The sequence below is a fragment of the Eumetopias jubatus genome, unplaced genomic scaffold (assembly GCF_037043125.1).
Source record: "Eumetopias jubatus isolate StellerSeaLion01/CBP00866 unplaced genomic scaffold, mEumJub1_p1.0 scaffold_10, whole genome shotgun sequence".
In the NCBI taxonomy this organism is placed as follows: Eukaryota; Metazoa; Chordata; class Mammalia; order Carnivora; family Otariidae; genus Eumetopias; species Eumetopias jubatus.
Genome location: NW_028274816.1, coordinates 126,834,701 through 126,856,233, shown reverse-complemented (window position 1 = coordinate 126,856,233; position 21,533 = coordinate 126,834,701). Strand labels below are relative to the sequence as shown.

Here is a 21,533-nt window from a genome sequence, read left to right as displayed (position 1 = left end):
CTACCCCTCGCCCCATGGTTGATAGGAACACCCGATGTCCCCTTCCAAGCTGAGCTGCCTTTAGCTCCACTTTTGTCGTCTTGCCCCACGAAGACCCCAGCAGCAGCACCTCACCCAGGGTCCTGTGACTAGTGCTGAAAGCCACCAGCTGGGCTGCAGGGCCAGGGTGCCCCCCCACCTGGGGCCCAGCCCCTCAGCCCACCCCTCACCGGGAGCAGATCTGGCTGGCTCACTTCAACAATTTTAGGAAACACTCACGTAGACATCTTTAAACTCCAAGAACTTACATTCTGTCTTCATCAGTGAACACACAAAGCTAACAAGCTAGAAGCCAAATGAACGGATGAGCTCTTCATTGCTGTGGGCGACTGGAAGTCTGAACTAGGTTGCCACGTTACATCGGTGCAGCTCAGACGGAGCCCACAAGCCGGGCCGCCCTGGCTGGACTCGAGAAGCCGCAGCCAGGGCCAATGCTCAGAGGCCAAGCGTGACCGAGTCTGAATCCGTTAGAGATGGCATCAGTTCTCTTCCTCCGTTTCTATTGTAGGGAAGCTACCTTCTTCAGCCGAAGCTGCCTGTTTGGAGGGCCCTCCTCAAAGCTGTTGCTACTTCAGAACACAAGAAAGCAACAAGGGTTGGGGGCGCAGGGTGGACAGGGCCACAGCAGGCTCTGGCCTCCCAGCCTCCCTCACCTCTGCAATGGCGGGGCGGCGGGGGGAGGGGGGTGCATACTGACTGCAGACCGGCAGAGTGGCTCCTGATTGGTTGGGGACTTCCTTCCACATCCTGTGATGTCCAAAGGAGATCTCGTTTTTTAGCCCTGGGTCCCAAGATCATGCCTCCTACTGTATCCTAGTTCTAGCCCCTGTGGCTGACTGGCTTGTGTGAGGCATGAGCACCCAGGAATCCAGACTTGGGGCTGCCTGCCTCCTTTGGGCTGCACACTGGCCAACAGGCTTGGGGACAGGCTTCCATGAGTTGGTGGTACATTATTTAATAGAAATTCAACAGTCCTTCAGAACAAGTCCTACCCAACTGCCAGTAACAGACTTCGTGGCTTGGGAAGTATTCCAAACCCCCAAGGGGCTGGGACACATGCCTTAAACAGATTTTTTTCATGCTTTCATGTTTGAGGCATGCCTAGGAGATCCTAATGTCCTATTTCCCCCACTAGAAGGAGAAATCCCAGCCATAAGTAGATGCAATATGAAATTTACCTACAAAGCGCCTCCCGTTTCCTGGAAAATATTTCCCGTGCACCATTTACTAACACTGAATAATCAAAAATGACGCTAACAGGGAACAGCCATTTGTCAACAAAGAATTTTCCCTTGGGCAGCCTGCTTTGGATGTAAGTCGTGGGGTGGGCAAAGAGGGATGCAGGTGAAGTGCTTACTTCTACACAGCTGCTTCAGGGAACTTGAAAGACCCCGAGCTCTGGGGCTCCGGGTCAGTCCTCTGTTTACATAGCACCACCCAAAAGAGCCACAGAGGGCCAGTGCGGAAGCTTCCCATGGTCCACATGAGGCCGAGTTCCAGTCCTATGGGGCAAGCATGGGCCTCCCCAGCTTGGCCTGGGGAAATGACTTACGATTAGGCTGTGCCTGCACCTGTGTACCCGGAGGGGGCTGGGCCAGGTGCCTGATCAGATCTCTCCCAGAGCTACAATCCAAGTGTACAGGCGCATGTGCGCGCGCACACACACACACACACACACACACACGGTATTCTCCCTAAGCTGACACACACACACAAACACACAGAGAAACACACACACAGTGTTCTCCCTAAGCTGATACCTGATTGGGTCCCGCTGATCTGATCTTGGACCATGGTTCTGTCTCTAGATCACTGCAGAACTCCACTGGCTACCCTGGAACGAGGCTACCCTGGAAAAAGGCGGCAGGAGGACAGAACAGCTTTTTTGTGTCTTTAATTAGGCAAGAGGCAAAAACAAAGTCTGGCTGAAAACTACCACTTGAAGCTTGGCTGATGCCAAAACAGTACTGGCTCCCTGTGCTTGGAGAAGTGAGAGCCACTGAATTTGAGGACACACTTAGAGATGGTGGGTGGGTGGGTGGAGGCAGGCAGCCACCTCACTCCTGGAAAGGAAGCTTTGGTTGCGCCCTGGCATTCAGCACTGCCCACTGTACATACCAATTCCAAACACATACCCTTTTTTTCTTAACCAGATCTTTATTGTTAGGGACAGGTAAAAAAAATCTCATCTCTGTTGTGGAAATGGGTAGAATCAGATCTGGAGGTCATTGTGGCAAGCACAAGATCTGGAACCCCAGGATGGCATTTTTACAGCCCACCTTCCTGCCTCAACCTGCTGGGGCGCGGGTTTCCCTTGTTGCTGACGGAAGCCCTTGAAGAGATCACAGCCGGGGTTTTAACCTGCTTCCAATTAGTGACAAGAATTAAGGTATTTTGTAGCCGCTTAGTGGGAATTAGGAAGCCACCCACTTCGTCTGCATCAAGAACTTTTAGGATCTCTGGCACCATTGAGACAGGATTTTGCTGGCATTGGTAAAGTGGTCCTCCCCCAGCGTTTCCCCCTCAAAGCCGCCACATAAACCTAAAGCTTTTTTGTAGTAAACCTTCCCCTGATCCTAACCTACACACTCACTCTAAGGGGGGAATTCTGGTGGCAGGGAGCCGTAGTTCAGTCAGCGCCGTAAGGCCAGAGGACAATCACAGATGACCTAATTTTTCTGCTGCAGGGACTTACAGGGACCCCTCACTGGACTCTGTTCCTTATGCACCAGAAGAGAAGTAGTTGCTGAGAGAGACCACTTTTCCTCCAAGGCTGTCATGATATGGGACACAGGCAGAAATCCAAAGAAACCCATCTTCCAAGTGAGGTGGAGCTCACCTTGTCCCTGCATCCACCGCACACCCAGAGGAGACACAGGCAGGGTTTCCAGAGAAGCCCCTAGCCCAGGCTAGAGCTAGGGCTGAGGGTCTCCAGCTATTGCCCGTTCTTCACAGGGAGACCTGCGTGGGATTCGTTTCTGCAACTGGCCTCCTTGGGCTTCAGAGCACTTGCTCCCCCTATGGGGAGGGAATGAGCGCCAGTGTCCACAAGGAGGCCTGTGACCGGAGAATCCACCCTCCGCCAGCACAAGTGGAACCAGGAGAGATGGCAGCCAGAGCTCCGGCAGGGATCTGCCTCTGGTGCTCTAAGCCAAAGGAACTCCTCGGCTTCAGGCGACCAGTTCTCGATAATTCTGGAACACAGCTACTAAGGTAGCCAAAGAAAGTCAAGAGGATCTTGTATGCTCCCCCCCAACCCCCTCCCCAGAGCCCAGCACTACAAGCAAAAAGATCTGTCATTAAGCACAGGAAAGGCCAAGTCGTTGATAATGTCCAGAGATGCCTGCTTTATTTCTTACTAGGTAGTTGCATTTCAGGCTTACGCCATCAAGTAACTAATTACCAACTAACTTTGTGCCTCTGAACTACTCATCAACAATCCAATTCAGCAAGGAGCAGTGGTGTCAACAGCTGGTGGGGGGCCGGGTTTTCCAAATCGGTGGTCTTGGCTGACAAGTGGAGCCAAGGGTAAGGCCTGTGATCGTATGAAAGACCCTAACACCTGGTTGAGAGAGGCCCAAACCCCGTGAACCCCAGGCAAAGCCCTCCACCCCAAGTGCCAAGGACACAACTGTTATTGTCCTTCTGTGGGAGCCAAGCTACTGGAGCCTAGCCGAGTGGATCCAAGGCCTACTTTTAGTGGACACGTCCTCTGCTCCCACTGCCACCCTACGACACAGCTCCTTGTGCTGGTTCTTAGGGAAAAGCTAGGCTTCTGGCAATTTCTTGTCTCTTTTTAGTTCTGCTTTGAAAAGAAAAGAGGGATGACGGGTAACCAAAGGCGGACACAGGCACCTGGGCAAAGCCGCAGTGGCCCCAGGCCCCAAGCCAGAGGTCTGCACTCTCCTCTAAGGACACAGGGCTGGGTGCCTCTCGGGAAGCTGTCCAAGGGGGAAGAATTCATCAACAAAATTCCAAGACAGTAGAGGCTGTTCGTACGAGAAGGCAGAAACTTGGAGAAGGTAAGATCCAGGAAGAAAGACGTAAGGAAAACACGAGAAGCTCTTTCTTATCACGTGGTAGGAGCTCAGAAGAAGCAGTTACTACATGAATCATTACCAGAGCTACTGTTTCTCCCAAGAAGGAACACGAGCTTCCTTCGCGATCTTGCGATCCCCTGGCCCGAGAACTGACTGCCAAGCTGGTATTTTTCCCTCACACCAGGATAGACGGACTCACTTAGGAGAAAGGCCGTTCCCGCCAGTAGCTCCGAGCCGAGGCCTCGCGAGCCCGAGGCCCTTTCCCTGCTCCACCCGCACGTACGGACGTGCGTCACTGCGCCGGGCCCGGGCCCTGCGTGCCGTGCGGACGCCGGGGGCGGGGCCAGAGCGCCGGGGCGCCGTCCCTTCACGCTCGCTCGGCACAGGACCAGCGGGTACGTACTGCACCGAGAGCCAGCGACCGGGAGCGCGCTGCAGTCCTGGTTCTGGCCGGGTTCTGCCAGCCCCGTGGGTCCCAAGCAGAGCCTCCAGACACGGTGGGTTCTTGTGCTGCGGAGAGGCTGTGCACCTTAGGGTGCTGGCTGAGGAGTTAATGCAGAAAACAAGGCACCACAGAGAGGTTGGACACTTGGGTTGTGTGATTCGGGACACGCTGGAAAAGTCCAAGGGTGGAGGGAAGGAAGGGGAGGAGGAAGAGGAGAAGACCGAGTTTTAAATAATGTCTCCTGAGGCTGGAGCCCCCCCTAGATGGGCTCTGGTTTGAGCTTTTCTGCTAGGAAGTCATTCACAAAGGCCTCCACAATGGCGGGGGTGATCTCCTCCACGTCCATCACGTACTTGGCCCGGGCCGACATGTCCAGAATGGTGAGCAAAGGGGCAGCCTCGGGCAGGTTGGTGTAATCGCGCAGGGAGTCAGTCATGTCATCCTGGAAGTCACCAGAGGGAAAGAAAACGAGTAAGTCTTCCAGAAAGAGGATAGAGAGCCCCCCCCCCCCGTCCCCTCCGACGGCATGGAAAGCCGCCACTCAAGTGCCCCGAAGAGTGGGTGGCCCTCCGGGAAAGATGGACTCTCAGAACAGGGAGCAGTAGACTCGACCCTGCCTTGGAGGATTCTCTCTGCATCTCCCCAGACCACCAGACAAGTCCTCTCTCTTCATTAGCACAAAAGCAACTTCAACGTGTCCTCTGCTTGCTAACAATGTGTTGTCCTTTAATGACTTCCTTTTGCCATTACCTCTCAATTATTTGCAGCCCCACTGTGGATGTCTGAGGCCAGTCTGGACTTCCAGCTCTGGAATGATGTGAACAGAAACGGCTCACTGTCCCCACCCCACCCCTGAGGTTCAGGGGGGCAGGAGGTGCACAGTCAGTTCAGAAGACAGGGCTCCTGAAGCTGCCACAGGTGCCTGTACTGATCATACATTCCCACGGACTGTCCAGGTGAATTTCCCTTATTAAGGATAAAAGCAAACCCAGAAATCCAAAGACTAGTGGAAGAGTTTGTAAGGGAGCAACGATCTGAGATTACCTCTCAGGCTACCGTCCCCCCCATTTGGTAGAGAGCAGGTGACGGACTCCATACACCCACCCAGAGGCTAGGTCACTATAAAACACACGCAGCCTTCTGAACTGGATGAAGACCCAAGTGCCTCTGCACAGGAAGGGCTTGGGGCATCCTGGCCTTAAATGCTGGCGAGCAGGAGGCACGAAATCTACCACTCACTGGTTTCTCAGACAAAAAAAAACAAACCAAAAACCATTCCTTTCTCAAAGGGCAGATCTTTAGGCAGATGATTAGAAACGGCATACACTTCCGGCAATGATGGGTGATTCAGCATCTGTGGCACTGTTGACCCCACCCAGGCCCTCCGTGTGGGTTAATAAATGATCTTCATGATAAATCAGAGGGGAGGCACCTGGACGACGACGGCTGTACATCGAATTCCCATTAGGAGGCCTGGGCCAAGCTGAGCACAGTGCTGGGCCCCTCCCCTCTCCCTCGGAGCAAACCACAGGGAGATGAATTTTAACGGCTACTAAGGCTTCAGATGGGATGACTTCTGCCTGTCTGAGCAGGGGGGATCACGACAAACACCCTTAGCCCTGGGAGGAGTGGGAGAGGGCCAGAGTCCTGGCTCAGAGGTGCCCCGTCGGTGCTCGATGACCCAGCACCCCGCGCCCATCCCCTTCCATGCCACCTGGCTTCTGAGCATGAGGCCAGAGAATTGGACCAAGAGAGCTGCCGAGGTCAGGAGCCCCGGTGAAGTGCACAGGAAGGACACGACAGCCAGGCGAGGAGCTGGACAGTGGATGACTCTGTCAGACCCTCCTCTGTCCTGGTGCAGGCATCCTGCCCCCCGGGGCCTGGCCACCTGCCAGACCACGTGGGCAGAGGAGTGAGAACACTACTTATGGAGTCCTACTGACCTCACATTCAGTCTTCTGCACCCCCTACTAAACATGTGGCTTTGATAAGTCACTTCTGTGAGCCCAGGCCTTGTCCCCTGTAAAATGGATTCAAGAACGGCTCACATGGGGCAGGTGCAAGCCAGCAGGTGAGTCGGCAAGGATGCACACCCCGGCTGGCCGACCAGAGCTGGGAGCAGACCTGAGAGCTGTCTGGCTCTCTCCAAGCCTCGCTTTCCTCATCTGTGAAACAGAATGACGCCATTCCCAGTCCGAGAGGTGAGGAGCAAATGGGAGGGTGCCGGTGATGCTCGGCTTGCTGCCTGGTGCATAGAAGACCTGCAAATGCGCCTTTTCAGCCATGTTCCTAATGCACTTACTGGAGCTCCCCAGCCCCACCCCTGCCCCTGGCTTGGCCCCTTCTGTTCCACACCCATCTTTTCTCTCACAGCCATTTGAAAGGGGTTAGAGTTTAATATATTCAGAGCGGCTTCCATTTGTGCTTTGTGTGGAGCGGGCTTGTATAGCCCCAAGGCAGGGCCCTGTGAACCTGCTTTGTTCCCTCCACCCCACAGCAGAGCAGGGTAACTTCAGCTGCCTGCGAGGGGGCCCGAAGGGCCCGGCAGGGCTTAGCAGGGGTGGCTATTGAAGAGGTGATGAATGGGTGGTCATTCAGGGTGTCTGGCTGCGCTGCCTCTCGGGGGAACCAAATAGCACAGCATGAAATGAGTGCAGGACTCTGACCAACTGGGGATGCAGATGGGTGGAAACAGGGCAGGGGGCTTCCAAAAGCGTGTCTGTCAATAACCAGCTTCTGGCCGGCACCCGGCGGTGGGGGGGGGCGGGTGGCGGAGCATGCGTGGACGGGCTTCCTGGGGGTGGGGACTGAGTCAGAGCGGCGACAGCCATCTTGCAGGGATCCCCGCGTCAGCAGGATAGAGGCTCCTGCACCTGTGGGAGGTGGCCCCAGCTGAGCGCCCGGCCTTCTCACCCTGTGAGAATTCCTCTGTGCATGTCCATCCCAGCTGGAGGCCTGCAAGGGACAGGCCTGGGGTGAAAAGAGATTGGGACAGCAGCAGTGTCCAACCTCAGCACCCTCTCCCGGGCTGGCTGGAGACATGCTGGTCTGAGCTGTGGATGCCTGCCATGGGAAGAGCCCACTTTGCAGGCCAGGGCCAAGGGACTAGCCAAGCAGATGCTTTGTAAAGCGTCCAGGGCCTGGTCCGGACCCAGCCAGGAGGGAGGGAGTGCTGATGACCATCTCTGTGGCTGCCACTCTTCCTAGCAGCCTGAGCGGGTAGAGGTGCAAGAGGCAGCCCCTCCCTGAGAGGGCACCCTGCGGCTCTGAGTGGCAAACAAGGGAGGAATGTACAGCAGCGACACGAAATGGTTTTCTGTGCGGGATGACACACCTTTTCATGCCACACCTGTCTGTGGGTTCTCCACCCCAGATCCCGGGGCTCCTTCAAACATCCCCTAGAGCCGCATCACTCCTGTCCCAAAAGTTGGCCCGCTGAGCAGCCAGCGGGCCAGGTCCCAGCAGCACTCACCTCCCCCGCCACAAAGAACAGAAGTGGCGCCTCCTCCTCTTTGGCTTTGTACTTGGCAATGATCTTCTCGGCTATTGGCTGGATCAGCTGCTTGGCTGCCTCAGACTCCCCATCATCCTCAGAATCTGTAATGGAGAGAGAGAGAGACACAAGAGGCACTGGTCTGTGGAGCAGATGGAGTGGCGCCCCCTGAGGGAGCTGGGTCCTGGGCCTGAAATGCCCATCTGGGCAGCCCCTGAATGGAAACCAGATTTCCCCTGGGACACAGGCCTCGCCTCCAGGGTACGGGAGGGTGTGTCTGCGGCGCATGGGCACCACCGCATTGGGCTCCTCCCCGAGTGTCACTAATACTCCAGGCGCCACGATTCTTTCCACCGAATTCTGCACAAACTGGCCTTGGAAGCTGAGCTTCCCCAAGGCCAGGACCTGAGGCCCTTGTAGTTTTTCTCTCAATCACAGAGCCAAAGAACGACCTCGGATCTGACTTCCTGCTGAAAATGGCAGAAGGGGTGGTGGCGGGGGGTCAGGACTGCAGTCCTGTCAGCAGCTTTGTGGCAGTGGGGTGACACCGGGACCCCTGGAAAGCCAACTTCACGGCTGGCCGGACTCGCCTGGGAGGGGATGGACTGCCTGCCCAGGTGCCCCAGAGCCCCCTTTAGTCATTTCTTGCCTCCAGTGAAAGAGCAGCGTGGGGGCAGTCACACTTCGGGGCCCTGGGGCTCACTCCTGCAGGACCCTGTAACCCAGAACGAGAGCAACTGCCCGGGCGGCAAAGCGGGGAAGGGGAGGCAGGCAGCAGGCTTTTCGCCCAGCAATGCCCCACTGCCCCCCGCAGCGTGCAGACGCAGCAGGACGTATTCCTGATCCACATCTAACCCACTCTGCGATGCTGGGAACTCGCTTTGCCTCTCTGGGACCTCCTTACCAACATCTACAGAGGCCCAGTGAGATGCAACTGTCCCCCAGTTCGGGACTATTTCCCAGAGGCCCCGGGGTGTGGGTGTGTGAGCCAGTGGCCAGCAGCAAAGCCCCGAGGACAAGGACTCCCCAAGGCCATCTTTCCCCAGGAGACCTCTGTTCTCCGAGCACAGGGGCCAGTCTGCAAGTCAGTTTGTGTAAGAATTCCCGTGAGTCTGCATATTGGCGCCCCTTGTGGGGGCCCCCACACCAGACTTCCAGAGCACCTCCCTTACCAACCCCATCAGTCTAGGTGGGTATGGCGGCATCTCAGCCTTGGTCCTAGGACCCCAAACTATTCTGAGCTGGAGCTGAGTAACACGTCCCAAGGCAGAAGGTGAGGTGGCCCTTGGCCAGCAGTCACTCCGTTTGCAAAAGGAACAGGGGTCATCCCACAGGGCTGCAGGGAGCCTGGAGTGGACGTTCTGGCGTCTTCTGCCCCGCAGAGCAGTCACCCACTGAGCAGAGAGCGAGCCGACTGAGAGGGGCACCCGGCCACAGAGATGCTGCCCTGAGGCTGGGGGCGGGGGGCCTTCGCCCAAGGGGGCCTGGCCCCTGCAGCTGCTGTGCTCGCTGCCTGCCTCCTTCCAACAATGGGTCTGGTCGTGGGGGCCGGGCTCCAGCCTGACCTATTCTTCTCAGCTGGCAGTCCAGGAAGGCAAAAACAGCGGCAGCTCCCAGAACCCCTCCCGCAGGGGCAGAGCCATGAATAAATCATTGGGGTCAGAAGCAAGACTGCTGGGAGAGACAAAGGCCCAGGCTTGGCATTGTTGGTGACAGAAAGAAGCTGCAGGGACGGACATCCCCCCCCCCCGCCCCCCACACACACAAGAGGTCCGTGGTGTCCAGCCCACCCTGGGGCTCCTGCCGGGCTTCCTACCTACAAACAGGACGAGGCAGGGGCCCTCGTTGAGCTGCACGGCGTTGGAGTCGGAGAGCTCCAGCACGGGCTTGGGGTGCCACGGGAACTCCCTGCAGTCCTCATCGTTCAGCACCTCCACACGCCCCTGCCGCGTGATCACCTCCCCCTGGGGGTCCAGCACGATGAGGGTGGGGATGCCTGCAAGGGAAAGAGAGCTCACTTGAGAGTCTGGAAGTGCCGGGGGTGCTGGGCTGGATTCCAGGCTCAGCCACTGAACAGCCACAGGACTCCCTTGTGACTTCTGACTTCTACGGGGGGAAGCCGGCAACTCACTTCCCCTCTCCAGGCCTCAGCATCCTGCAATGTGGTGAATGTGCGACAGTTCCCTCCTCCCACTTTGTAAAGATCAACGAGGGGGTGCATTTAAAGAACTTGGCATGGGGTCTTGGCACATAGAAGCACTCAATAAATCCTCAAGAGATCTCAAGCAGAAGACACCCCTGCCACCTGCAGGGGACCTAAAACCTAACCGATGTGGTGTGAAAACACCCTCCCAAGCCAGCACAGATCAACCTGGGCAGTGGGTGTCCGCACACAGGCAGGCCACCCCGCCAGTGGGAGCAAAGGGGCCAGAGGAGGGGAGGAGCCTGGGGCAGGGGCTGCACACAACAGGGGACAGCTGGCTGCCGGTGAGCCCGCGACCCCACCCCCATCTTCAGCCCTGCTGCCTGGGGAGGTTCTAGTACCCGCTCTGAGGGGGGACAGTCCCTGGAGGGAGCGTGCTGACTTTAGAGTCTGGGGCTGGAGTAAGAAGTGCGACACAGAACTCTGGGCAACCCACACACATCCCCAACCATAAAGCCCCAAGTGAAAAAACAGAGAAAACCCCATCCTGGGTTACGGTGGCATTTGGAATTTCTACCTCCTTGCTCTTTGTACCCCATTGCCCACTGTCTCTCCCCCAGCCAGGGTCCCCCCTACCAACCACAGCCCTCAGCCACGGCTCTGCCCTTTTGGAGACACTTGTCTCTCCACTGGCAGCAGCTCCCCTCCCCCCAACCCCCCCACCCCACCCCCAACCAGCCACCTCTCCTCTGGAGCTGACCAGAGCTTTAATTTTATATGGGCCAGTGAAAGCCACAGCAATTTAATATTTATAGATTCCAAAGTATTCAGTGATAATTTGCTCCACTGACATTTCACTTCTCTGTGGGGGGGGGGGAGGGGACAGGTATTGAGGGACCAGGAAAATGGCCCTAGTGTTTTGTAACCTGGTGCGGCTGCTGGCGCAGCAGGCATGCAGTGGTGGGCCTGTCTTCAGAAGGATTTAAACAAGTCCATTATGTTCACACCTATTAGAAGGAAGTGGCTTGGCGTGTTGGAGAACAGGTCCAGAGAGAAAAGGGCTCCGGAGAACTGTCATTCCCACCGCATCATGTACAGACGCGGGCAGCCGGGGCTCCTGGGGGCTTTTAGGACATTCTCAGGGCCGGCCAGGCCTCCTGAGTTGTGTGTCACACAGAGCACAAGAGACTTGGGGCCTTTCCAGCCTCATCCTTAGAGCTGCATGCCAGCCTCCAGAGTCTGCGCTCCCCATCCCCGAGGATGCAGCTGGGCGCCGCAACAGGCCAGCCGGCTGTGGGCCAGTGCCTCCCATTGCCGCGCCCCATCTCAAATTTGCTTTGGCGAAGTCCTTTCATCAGAGGTGCTGTGCTTCCGACTGGGCAAATCCAAGCGTGGGGTTAAAGCGGGGCCTGCCCACGGCTACGGTTAGAGCAGTGGGCCTGTTTGTAGCCCAGACATGGGATGCTGAGTTGGTCTGTGGAAGACAAGCAGGCCGAGGACAGAGAAGGGAAGAAAAGTAAAACCTGCAGGCAAAGAAACCCACTTGGTTTCTGGCTTGGTGCCTCAGTTTCTCCAAGGGACTCCTTTCTAAGGGGCCTTCTCGCTTACCATGGCTGCGGCCTCTCTGAAGTCCTTGCTGGTGGGGACCGGCAGGACATGAAGCGCCCAGCTGGCTGCTGAGGGGGCCACAGCTGATTCCACCAAGGAACAGCATCCCTGGGCCTTGGCTTTCCCCAGCCCTTCCCCGCAGCTGCACAAAAGCAAAGTCCCCACCCGTATCTGTGCTCTGAGCACCAAAGGCCACGTCGAAGAGCCCAGGAGAACAAGGTGTGTGTGCCTGTGGTGCAGGAACAGAAAGCAAGTGGGTACAATAAGCCCAGTCAGGCATCAGCCCGGAGAGGCCCCTCTCAGGCACGTGCCCTGGGCCAGGCCCCCTTGCCAGCACCCAATCTTGGCTTGGCTTGGCCCTAGAGCCCTAAGTGTGTGTGCTTTCGTCCAGGGATGAGCCACAGGAAGAACAGGAGCGCCGTGTCTCCGCACATCTGCCCGGTGCTGGCACGGCCACGCTACTTCCTTACTCCCCATAACAGACGGCCCCGGATGACCAAGTCATCCACCTAAGGTCATCGGGCCGCAAGTGGCCATGCTGAGACAGGAGCCCTGGTCTGCCTGTTGTTTTTTGACCCGGCCAATGTGGATGGGGGCTCTCACAAGTAGGGCAAGTAGGCGAGGGAAGGCCCCCCGCATCCACAGCTTTCTGCACTTCCTCCTCTTCCTCCTCAAGGCCACGTGGAGGGAGGCTAGGGCTGCCACCCCTCTTCCCTCTCCTCCCCGCAGCAAGCATTCCCCGCTCCCCTCCCTTGAAGCAGGTTCCCCAAAGCAGAGCCTTCTGAGGAGAAAATAGGGCAAAGCCTCTAATGGGAAACTGAAAGGGAATGGAAAATTTCTAATCGATGCCATTGTACAAAATAACTTCCACGCTGGCGAGGGGCTTCTCTGAAGGGAATGCAAAGGGAGGATCTCATCTCTGCCTGAGCTTGTTGGCTCCCAGCTGGGATGGCTGGGATGGCTGAGGCAAAGTACAGGGAGAATTCTAAGGAAGACCCAGGCCCCCCCCGCCCCCACTTAACTTCTTAGAGCCTCATTTCCACAGCTGTCACAGGGGGGTGGAGACAGTCTCCTTCTCTTACTGAGTGTTGTGAGGAATGAACAAGATGACAAGTACAAAATGCTGAAAGCAGAGTATCTGGTGTACGATGAGTACTCCATCAATACTAGCTCTTCTTTTAAAGAAGTTCATTATTATTAGCTTTGGTCATCCCTGGGTTATTTGGCTCATGGGAAGGCAGAGGTATAGAAGACTGGTGCCTTGGTCTAGTGAGATAGACAGCAACCTCCGTGCTGGCTGGAGGAAGTTAGCTAAGGAAACAGAATGCAGAGACAATGTCCACGCTGCAGCGAGCGTTCCAGGAACTGCGTTATGTCTACCACGCGTGGGGTTGGCGTTCTTTCACTCGCACCATCCCAAGCTTAACGCTCGGGGGAAGAACATAACACGCCCCCGCTCCTCGAGGGAGCTTCTACCTCAAGCCCCCTGCCCTGGGGAGCTGGGCTGGACCACAAGCAGTGCCTAAGAGTCCCCTTCATGGTCTCCCTCGAAACCTGCAGAAGAAAGAGCAAGGCCAAAAAGCCTGCTCCCAACGGTTTCCTCCTGGGAGGAGCCTGTGAGTCTTTAAAACAGTCTCAAAGCCATGTGTCCTGAGCCTGTCCTACAGGCAGTGTGGGGCTTTTCAGCTGCCGGGAAGGAGGTTTCGAAGGAGGTGGCAGTGGTGGGGCCTGCGGCCGGGAAGCGCCGTCATACAGCACTCTGGGCCACCAGACAGCAGCTGGGCAGGGCTGTCACCCCGAGGGCTTTCTTCCTCTGCTTCTAGACAGCCACAGGATCTGAGGGGGCTGGCAGTTGTCATGCAAAGACTGCTGGGAGCTGGAAGAGAAATGGAGGAAAAGCAGCCCCTCATCAGGAAGAGCAGGTGAGGGTGCACGGCAGGGCAACATGCGTGATCCCAGCATGGAGACTGGAGCAAGGTGGAAATGGTTTGTAATATATCGTTAGGTAGGAAGTAGAGAATACCCAGCACTGTGTGTACGATTACAGCTCTGGGTAAGTATGTATGTTTGTGGACAGAGACCAAAAGGGACTCAGAACAGGAAAAACAAGTGTGGAGTAAGGCAGGAATGTGGGTGAAGAGATACAGATTTGAGTTGTCTTAGGCAGTGTTACGATAAATGTGTACTAGCTTAAACAGAAGTGGAGGGCAGTCGGGCGGGGACGCGTACACAGGCCACGCCTTGGCCACACCGCTTGCCACGTTCCCTCTGCACTGCCTGCTGACTGCCCCAAACCAGCCCTTGCCTGGAGAGCTCAGGGAGGGAGAGGGCGGCTGGTCTGGGTGGCAAAACTCGGGAGAATCGCAAGGCAAGGTGCAGGGATGGCTCTGGCCTACTTGAACTTGGCCCACAAGCCCGCAAGCTGCTTGGACATGTGTCTGCGTCGGGAGGCACAAAGACATTTATGGCACTGCTCTTGTGATACAGAGAAACCAGACACAACCGAGTGTCCATCGACAGGGTGACAGCTACGTACACTGTGGTCCAGTCGCGCAGTGAAACTCTTTTCGGCACTGAAGAGAAATGAACCAGAGATCAGTATCAACAAGGAGAAATCTTGAACGTACAATGTTTAGTGAGAAAAGCAAGCTATAGAATGATATTACAGCATGTCAGCACTTAAGTATGCTTCTAAAAAACACACCCGGCACAACTATATATTATTCATGGATTCATACATATGCAGCAAAAATTTGAAAACCAATTATGAAGATACACATGAAACGGATGGTAGCATCTCCCCTGGGGCAAGGAGCAAAGCACTGTGGATGGGAAGCTCACCTTTGTCTGTGTTCACGCTCCCATCTGTTTAGATTTTAAACACCTGAGGAAAAATGGTCACTTCTAGGTGGTGGCCACAAGGGAGCTTGTTCTTATCCTTTGTTTTTTCTTATTTTTTCTTTTTTATGTTCTCCCAGTTAAACGAGACACCCAGAATGGGACACAGAGACAGTGCCCAGCCTGCCATCCCCAGGCCCACGGGGCCAGCCCTTCAAACACTGAGATCAATCTATGAAACACACCATCACTGGCCCCTCACCCTCCACAGATGGAAAAACACGATCTCCAGATGCTTTGTTTCTGTGGAAAATCAATAGGTTCTACCTCAAATTCATTTTCTGACAGGGGCAGGAAAGAGGGTCAAGTTTGGGAAAGACAGAGGAGGATGGCCGCAGTCGGAAAAGGAAGGAGGGAAAGGGAAGAAGAGAAGGAGAAAGATAAGGAGCAGGGAAAGAGGGCGACAGAGAAGCCGGAGAAGGAGATCCTGCAGCCCAGGGCCCTCATGCTGCCGCCCCCCCCCCGGGGCAGCCAGGCTGGAGGCACCCTCCTGTTCCAGGGCTGTTCTCCTGGAGGTGGGGCCTGCATCTGTCCCCTACACAGCCCTTAGGCTGTCTGCCTTCCCCAAAGGTCGGGGTCAGCAGAGGGGAGGGGATGAACAAAACACTAGGGTCCCCAACCCAGGAGAGAAGGGGTGCTAAGCCTCCCTGCAAAGAATACGGTGTTCTCTGACAGCCAGGATTAGACAATTGCTAATGGGATTTGCCTTTTGCCAAGTGTGTCTAAACCCTTTTCTTAGAAAGGCATTTTTAAACAGCTTATAGGACTGCAAACTCCCCAGTCTGCGTAAAGCTGTGGGAGTAGGGAGGCCAGGGGCTCTGAGTAAAAGGGCCGCTCCCGTGGGACGAAGTAAGGTCAGGGCCTCGGTGAGCCCAGGTGGCCCGGCGAAGCTGCTGGATGGGCACCTCAACAAAGCATCTTATGCAAGGCGTCCTTCAGGATGCTGGGTGGTGCTCGGAATCCAGCGATGCTCTGGGTCCAGCTTCCAGGATGCTCAGAGGATCCCGGGTCCCTTCCGCATTACCCATTTTCATTGGAGTTTGTCGGGATAACACAGGGAAGCTCTGTCCTCAGGTGCCTCAGTACACAAAGTGACCACGAGGTCAGGTTACTTGCTCGCTGTAAGGCACAGGCCAGGTGGAGGTGGCTCAGCTCGGGTGTGGGCAGGGGAATGTACCTAGTGTGGCTCTGTGAAAGCACCTTCATCAGAAGACTTCAGGAGGAATCACGGAGCCTGGGGCACACAGGGAGCCAACCAGGGAGTGTGAGCTCTCCCAGACACAGCCCAGCAGGATTTGCTGAAGACTGGATCCTCAAAACAGCAAGAACCCTCTACTGACCCTGCATACGTGTGGAGTGTGTATACACGGTGATATTGTAATATAATAAATACACAACTGGTCTTCATCCCCAGTTCCTGGCTCCAAGCTCCCAAAACCCTTGTAATTTCCTGAGAGGAAGGGGTGAGAGGTACCTCCTGTTACAATATTTGATCTTTCAACATTTGATCTCAGATCCTGACACAAGAGCTTCTAAGACCCTTGGAATCTGGGAGTGATAGGTGTCTTTGTGTTAGTGAGATGACCGGTGGCTGGGGGGCCCCTAAATAGCTTCAGAAGGTGGGGGCTGGTGGCCAGAAAGGCCTGATTAGAAGGTTGGAACTTCCAGCCGGCCCCCCTGACCTCTGCCCTCTGGGGAAGGGAGAGAAGGACTGGAGGTTGAACTAATCCCCAATGGCCAGTGATTTAATCAATTCTATCTTTGTAATGGAATCTCCAGAAGACCCCTAACTGGTGGGGGCAGAGAGCTTCAGGGTGGTGAACACGTGGAGATGCTGGGAGGGTGGCGTGCCCAGAGGACATGGGGGCTCTGTGCCCCTTCCCACACACCTCGGCATCAGCTCCAATCTGGCTCTTCCTGGCTTGTGGCCTTTACGATAAACTGATAATAGTAAATAAACTGCTTTCCTGAGTTCTGTGGGCCATTCCAGCAAAGTACTGAACCCAAGGAGGGGGTCATGGGAACCCCTGATTTATGGCCAGTTGGTCAGAAGCATGGGAGGCCTGGACTTATGATTAATGTCTAAAGTATGGGGGTTCTGGTGGGACTGAGTGCTAGATCTGTGGGATCCAACACTCACTCCATGTAGATGGTATCAGAATTCAGTTGACTTGTAGGACACCCAGGTGGTGTCAGAGAACCCAGGAGGTGAGTGTCGGGGGGAGAAACCCTCACACACATTTGGTATCAGAAGTGTTGTGAGTAGGGGCACCTGGCTGGCTCGGCTGGTGGAGGGTGCAACTCTTTTTATTTCAATATAGATTTTTAAAAATTTTATTTATTAGAGGGAGTGAGAACGAGAGAGAGTGAACGAGCAGGGGGAGCGACAGAGGGAGAGGGAGAGACTCCCAAGCAGACTCTGCGCTGAGCACGGAGCCCGATGCAGGACTCAATCTCACGACCCTGAGATCAAGACCTGAGCCATAATCAAGAGTTAGATTGCTTAACTAACTGAGCCACCCAGGTGCTCTGTGTGCAACTCTTGATCTCAGGGTTGTAAGTTTGAGTCCCACATCTCCCCCATGGAGATTACTTAAAAATAAAATCTTAAAAAAAAAAAAAAAGAAGTGCTGTGAATAAAAAACAGCCCAGAATATCCAGACATACATATAAACACATCTGCTGAATGACTTCGGAAGTTGTAACCACAGAGTCACACAGAACTCAGAAATACTCTGAATTCAATCAAAAATAATTTTCAGAGTTCCATGATGCTATGATGAGTGTAGAAGAATAGACAATTCCATCAAGGTCAAAGGTATCAGAGCTGGACTGGAGGCATTTAAATATCCTCAGATGCAAACAAAAGCAAAATCCAACCAAGGGACGGTACAGCCTGGCAAGGAGTGACCCGCTTCCAAGACTCGAGAGAAGCATTCAGAAATGATACCACACCAGGGACGTGAACTACAAGGGCTCCAAAGGCGAAGATTGTCCTAGGTGGAGGGCGAGGAGCCCGGATGCTGGACCCATGCAACCTCAGTGAGCCAGGAAGAGACTTCCAAAAACAAAAGCAAATGAAGCAAGAGGAGGCTACGGAGGTCACTGACTGCCAATATCCCTACTCATTCCCGTGAGACCTCATCCACTTTTAGACTTGATCTACGGGACGACTGGAGAATGCCAGATTTGTATCTCAAGGCCCATCTCCCTCCCAGTTCCAGACCACTAAATCCACACCACCACTTGAGTGTCTAATGGGCATCTCAGACACAACGTGGTCAGAATTAAGCTACCGTTCAACTGAATTCCGTACGGCTCCTGCCCACATGCCCCTCATCCAGTGCACACAGCTCTCCCAGCTCTGCTGATGGGGACTGCCTCCTTCCAGCTGCTTGGGCAGGAAGCCGTGGAGCCGTCTCTGACTCTTCCTTTACTCTACATCCCACATCGGATCTGTCAAACTCTAAGACTTGACCCCAAATTCTGTCAAGAACCAGCCACATCTTGCCACCCCCACTGCCGCTCTCCCTCCCCGAGCACCGCCATCTTGTCCCCTGGATGCCTACAACCACGTCCCAATGCCTCTCCCTGCTTCTCAGCATGGCAACCAGTGGGACCCTGCCATTCGCTTACGGGACTCCTCTGCCCAAACCCCCCAGTGCTGGCCCACTTCACTCAGTGGGCAAGCTGAAGTTTTATTAACAAAGGCCCTTAGGGGACCTTCTCTGGTCTTAACCCCCCCAAACTCCCCCCTTGCTCATTCTGCTCCAGGTACACGGTTCCATACACATGTCAGGCATATTTCCGCCCCAGAGCCTTCTCGCTGGCTGTTTGCTCTGCCTGGTACACTCTTCTCTCCCAGAGAACCACCAGGTGCAATCTCTCATCTTCTCCATGGAGCCGGCCTGGCCACCCTATTTAAAACTGTGATCCACACCTTGTCCTCCCAATGCCTTTACCTTGCTCTATTTTTTAACCCACAAGCACTCATAACTCAATACACCATGCACTTCATTTTTAAAAATTATATTTACTGCCTGTCTCTGCAAGAATGTAAGCTCCATGAGGTCAGGAGCCTCTGCTTTTTTCACGAGTTCACGAATGGATAAGCATCTGGCATCTTATATGCACATCACCACATTTTGTTAAGTTAAACACCAACAGGAGGTGCCAGTTGATGTTTGGGAAAAAGAGAGAGGAATGGTAGCTGTTAGGGATGGAATGTGGTACCCCCAAATTCACATTTGAAGCCCTAACTCCCAATGTATTTGGGGATGGACCTGTGAGGAGGTGGTAAAGGTTAAGGAGGTCATAAGGATGGGGCCCCTAACTGGACAGGGCTAGTGTCCTTATAACAAGAGGAAGAGACACCAGAGCGCTCTCTCCACCATGTGAGGACACAGCAAGCAGGTGGCCATCTCCGAACCAGAAAGTGAGCCCTCACTAGGAATTGAGTCAGTCAGCACCTTGATTTTGGACGTCCCATCCTTATTTCTCTATGAGAAATCAGTTTCAACTATTTAAAAGCCACGGTGTCTGTTATGGCGGCCCAAGCAAACTGAGACAGTAGCTTTTATGGCTAAGAGAGTCCTGAGCATTCCACGGAGGACAAGGAACTAAGAGAGAAAGACGGGGAGGCAAAAATGGGAAGGAAAAATGGAGGAGGCAAAAGCAAGACTCTAGAAGAACAAAGGCAGGATCTCAGAAAGCCTGGATATTTCTTCTAACAAGAAAGAAGAAAGGGGATGGGGGAGGGGCGCCTGGGTGGCTCAGTCAGTTAAGAGTCTGCCTTCAGCTCAGGTCATGATCCCAGGGTTCTGGGATCGAGCCCCGCAGTGGGCTCCCTGCTCATGGGAGAGCCTGCTTCTCCCTCTCCCTCCCACTCTGCCTACTTGTGCTTTCTATCTCTCTGTCAAATAAATAAATAAAATCTTAAAAAAACAAAAAAGAAAGAAAAAAGAAAAGGGATGGGGGAGTCATCCAGACATTCGGAGTTATGAGCTTGACGGTGTTGCAGAGATGTTCCCTGGCAGAAAGGAGGGAAATGGGGAATTCAAGAGAGACTGCACCATGGGAGACACCAGCAGGGAGGAGGGGGACTGCCACGGAGCTCAGCCTGGGGTCCCTGGGTGAGCCCCGGCCGGCCCCTGCTCCACACCCTCATTGCTCTGCTCCGGCCCCGTCCGTGCAAGGCTGCAAAGGCACGTCCTCAGCACCACCACCCCTGCAACAGGCTGTGCATCTTCTCTACCTGCTGTTTGGGTAGTCGGAGGCAGCGGGATGTTTTATCGCACACCTTGTTTTATTGCACTTCGCTTTACTGCGCTTCAGAGATAATGCGTTTTTTACAAAGTGAAGTTTAGTGGCAATCCTGCTCAAGCACGTCTATCGGCGCCATTTTTCTAACAGTGTTTGCCCGTTTCAAGTCTCTCTGTCAACACTTCAGTAATTCTTGTGATATTTTAAGCTTTCTCATCAGCATTATATTTGTCACGGTGATCTGTGATTGGTGATCAGTAACTTGCTGAAAGCTCGCCTGACAGGTTAGTATTTTCTGGCAATAAACTATTTTTTAATTAAAGCATGTACGTTGTTTTTTAGACATAATGCTGTTGCACACTTACTAGACTACAGGATAGAACAACGATTTTATCACATGGTGTTGATCACATGGGGAGGATTAACTGACTTAAGACATATGAAAACGGAACCACATTTGGCACATAATAAACACTCAATAAAAAAAAGAAGAACCACACTATAGTGTAAACATAACTTTTATATGCACTGAAAAACCCCCAAATTAATCTGACTGGCTTTACTGAGGTGTCGCTTTACTACGGGGGTGTAGACGCGAACCTGCACCATCTCTGAGGAGTGTCTGTGCTTGTAAGAACTTGGACTTGCAGCTGGCTGGTAAGATCAGTATACACTGCTGCACGGGAGCTTACCAACAACATGCACTTACAATAGAAACCAGACCCCCCCCACCCCGCCACCTCGGGACGCCTGGGTGGCTCAGTTGGTTAAGCGACTGCCTTCGGCTCAGGTCATGATCCTGGAGTCCCGGGATTGAGTCCCGCATCAGGCTCCCTGCTCAGCAGGGAGTCTGCTTCTCCCTCTGACCCTCCCCCCTCTCATGTGCGCTCTCTCTCTCTCTTATTCTCTCTCTCAAATAAATAAATAAAAAATCTTAAAAAAAAAAAAAAGAAAGAAACCAGACCATGCACATGGACCCCGCAGGATGCCATGAAGCAGAAGATCGTAAGTGACCCTATGAGGCTGGAGGGAGGCAGAGGCAGGGAGATGGGCCCCGGGCTGCAGAAGCCACGTGGGCCAGTTGTCCCCCTCCCCACAGGTAGGCCCGTCATGAACCCCGGTGTGAGGCCTGGTCACAGTGGGTGCTCACTGTGTCCATCAGAAGTATCAGCAGACAATCTGCCTCTGGGATTTCTCTTCCAGTCTAGATTAAGTGTCACTATGGCACTGGTTACAACTTTAATCAAAAATTTCAAAAGGCTGCAAAGTGCAAAGGGTCAAGTTCAAGGAGACATGGGGCATGGTGCTAGAGGCTCGCTAAGAGGTAGCATCATTGACCTCACTGCCCACTCTGCCCTACACTACACCACAGGCGTCCTATTCTGACCTTTGCCCTAGACCCTCCCTATCTAAATCCCATCCACTTGGTAAGGCTCTGCTCCAGAGCCACCTCTTCTAGGAAGCCTTCCTGGTTCTACAGCTCCAAGCCAGAGTCTCATCAGAACTCAGATTATTCCACTGCACGGCCCTTCATTAGGTGCTGCCTTGAGAAGGATCCCGTGCTTCTCTCTACACTCTCACTTCACTGTGCTTAGTGCATCTCTG

General features: G+C 54.3%; 1 protein-coding gene across 1 annotated transcript in view; it reads right to left on the bottom strand.

Annotated features, from left to right (window-relative positions):
* Positions 1 to 1,966: 1,966 nt before the first annotated feature.
* NXN (nucleoredoxin) overlaps positions 1,967 to 21,533 on the bottom strand; it is a 148,656-nt gene continuing 129,089 nt past the window's right edge. The window contains exons 6-8 of the mRNA XM_028109430.2: positions 9,834 to 10,013; positions 7,997 to 8,121; positions 1,967 to 4,966 (exon numbers count right to left, since the gene is read on the bottom strand). Of these exons, the coding sequence (XP_027965231.1) occupies positions 4,784 to 4,966; positions 7,997 to 8,121; positions 9,834 to 10,013 (488 nt within the window). The 3' untranslated portion in view covers positions 1,967 to 4,783. The remainder of the gene's footprint in view (positions 4,967 to 7,996; positions 8,122 to 9,833; positions 10,014 to 21,533) is intronic.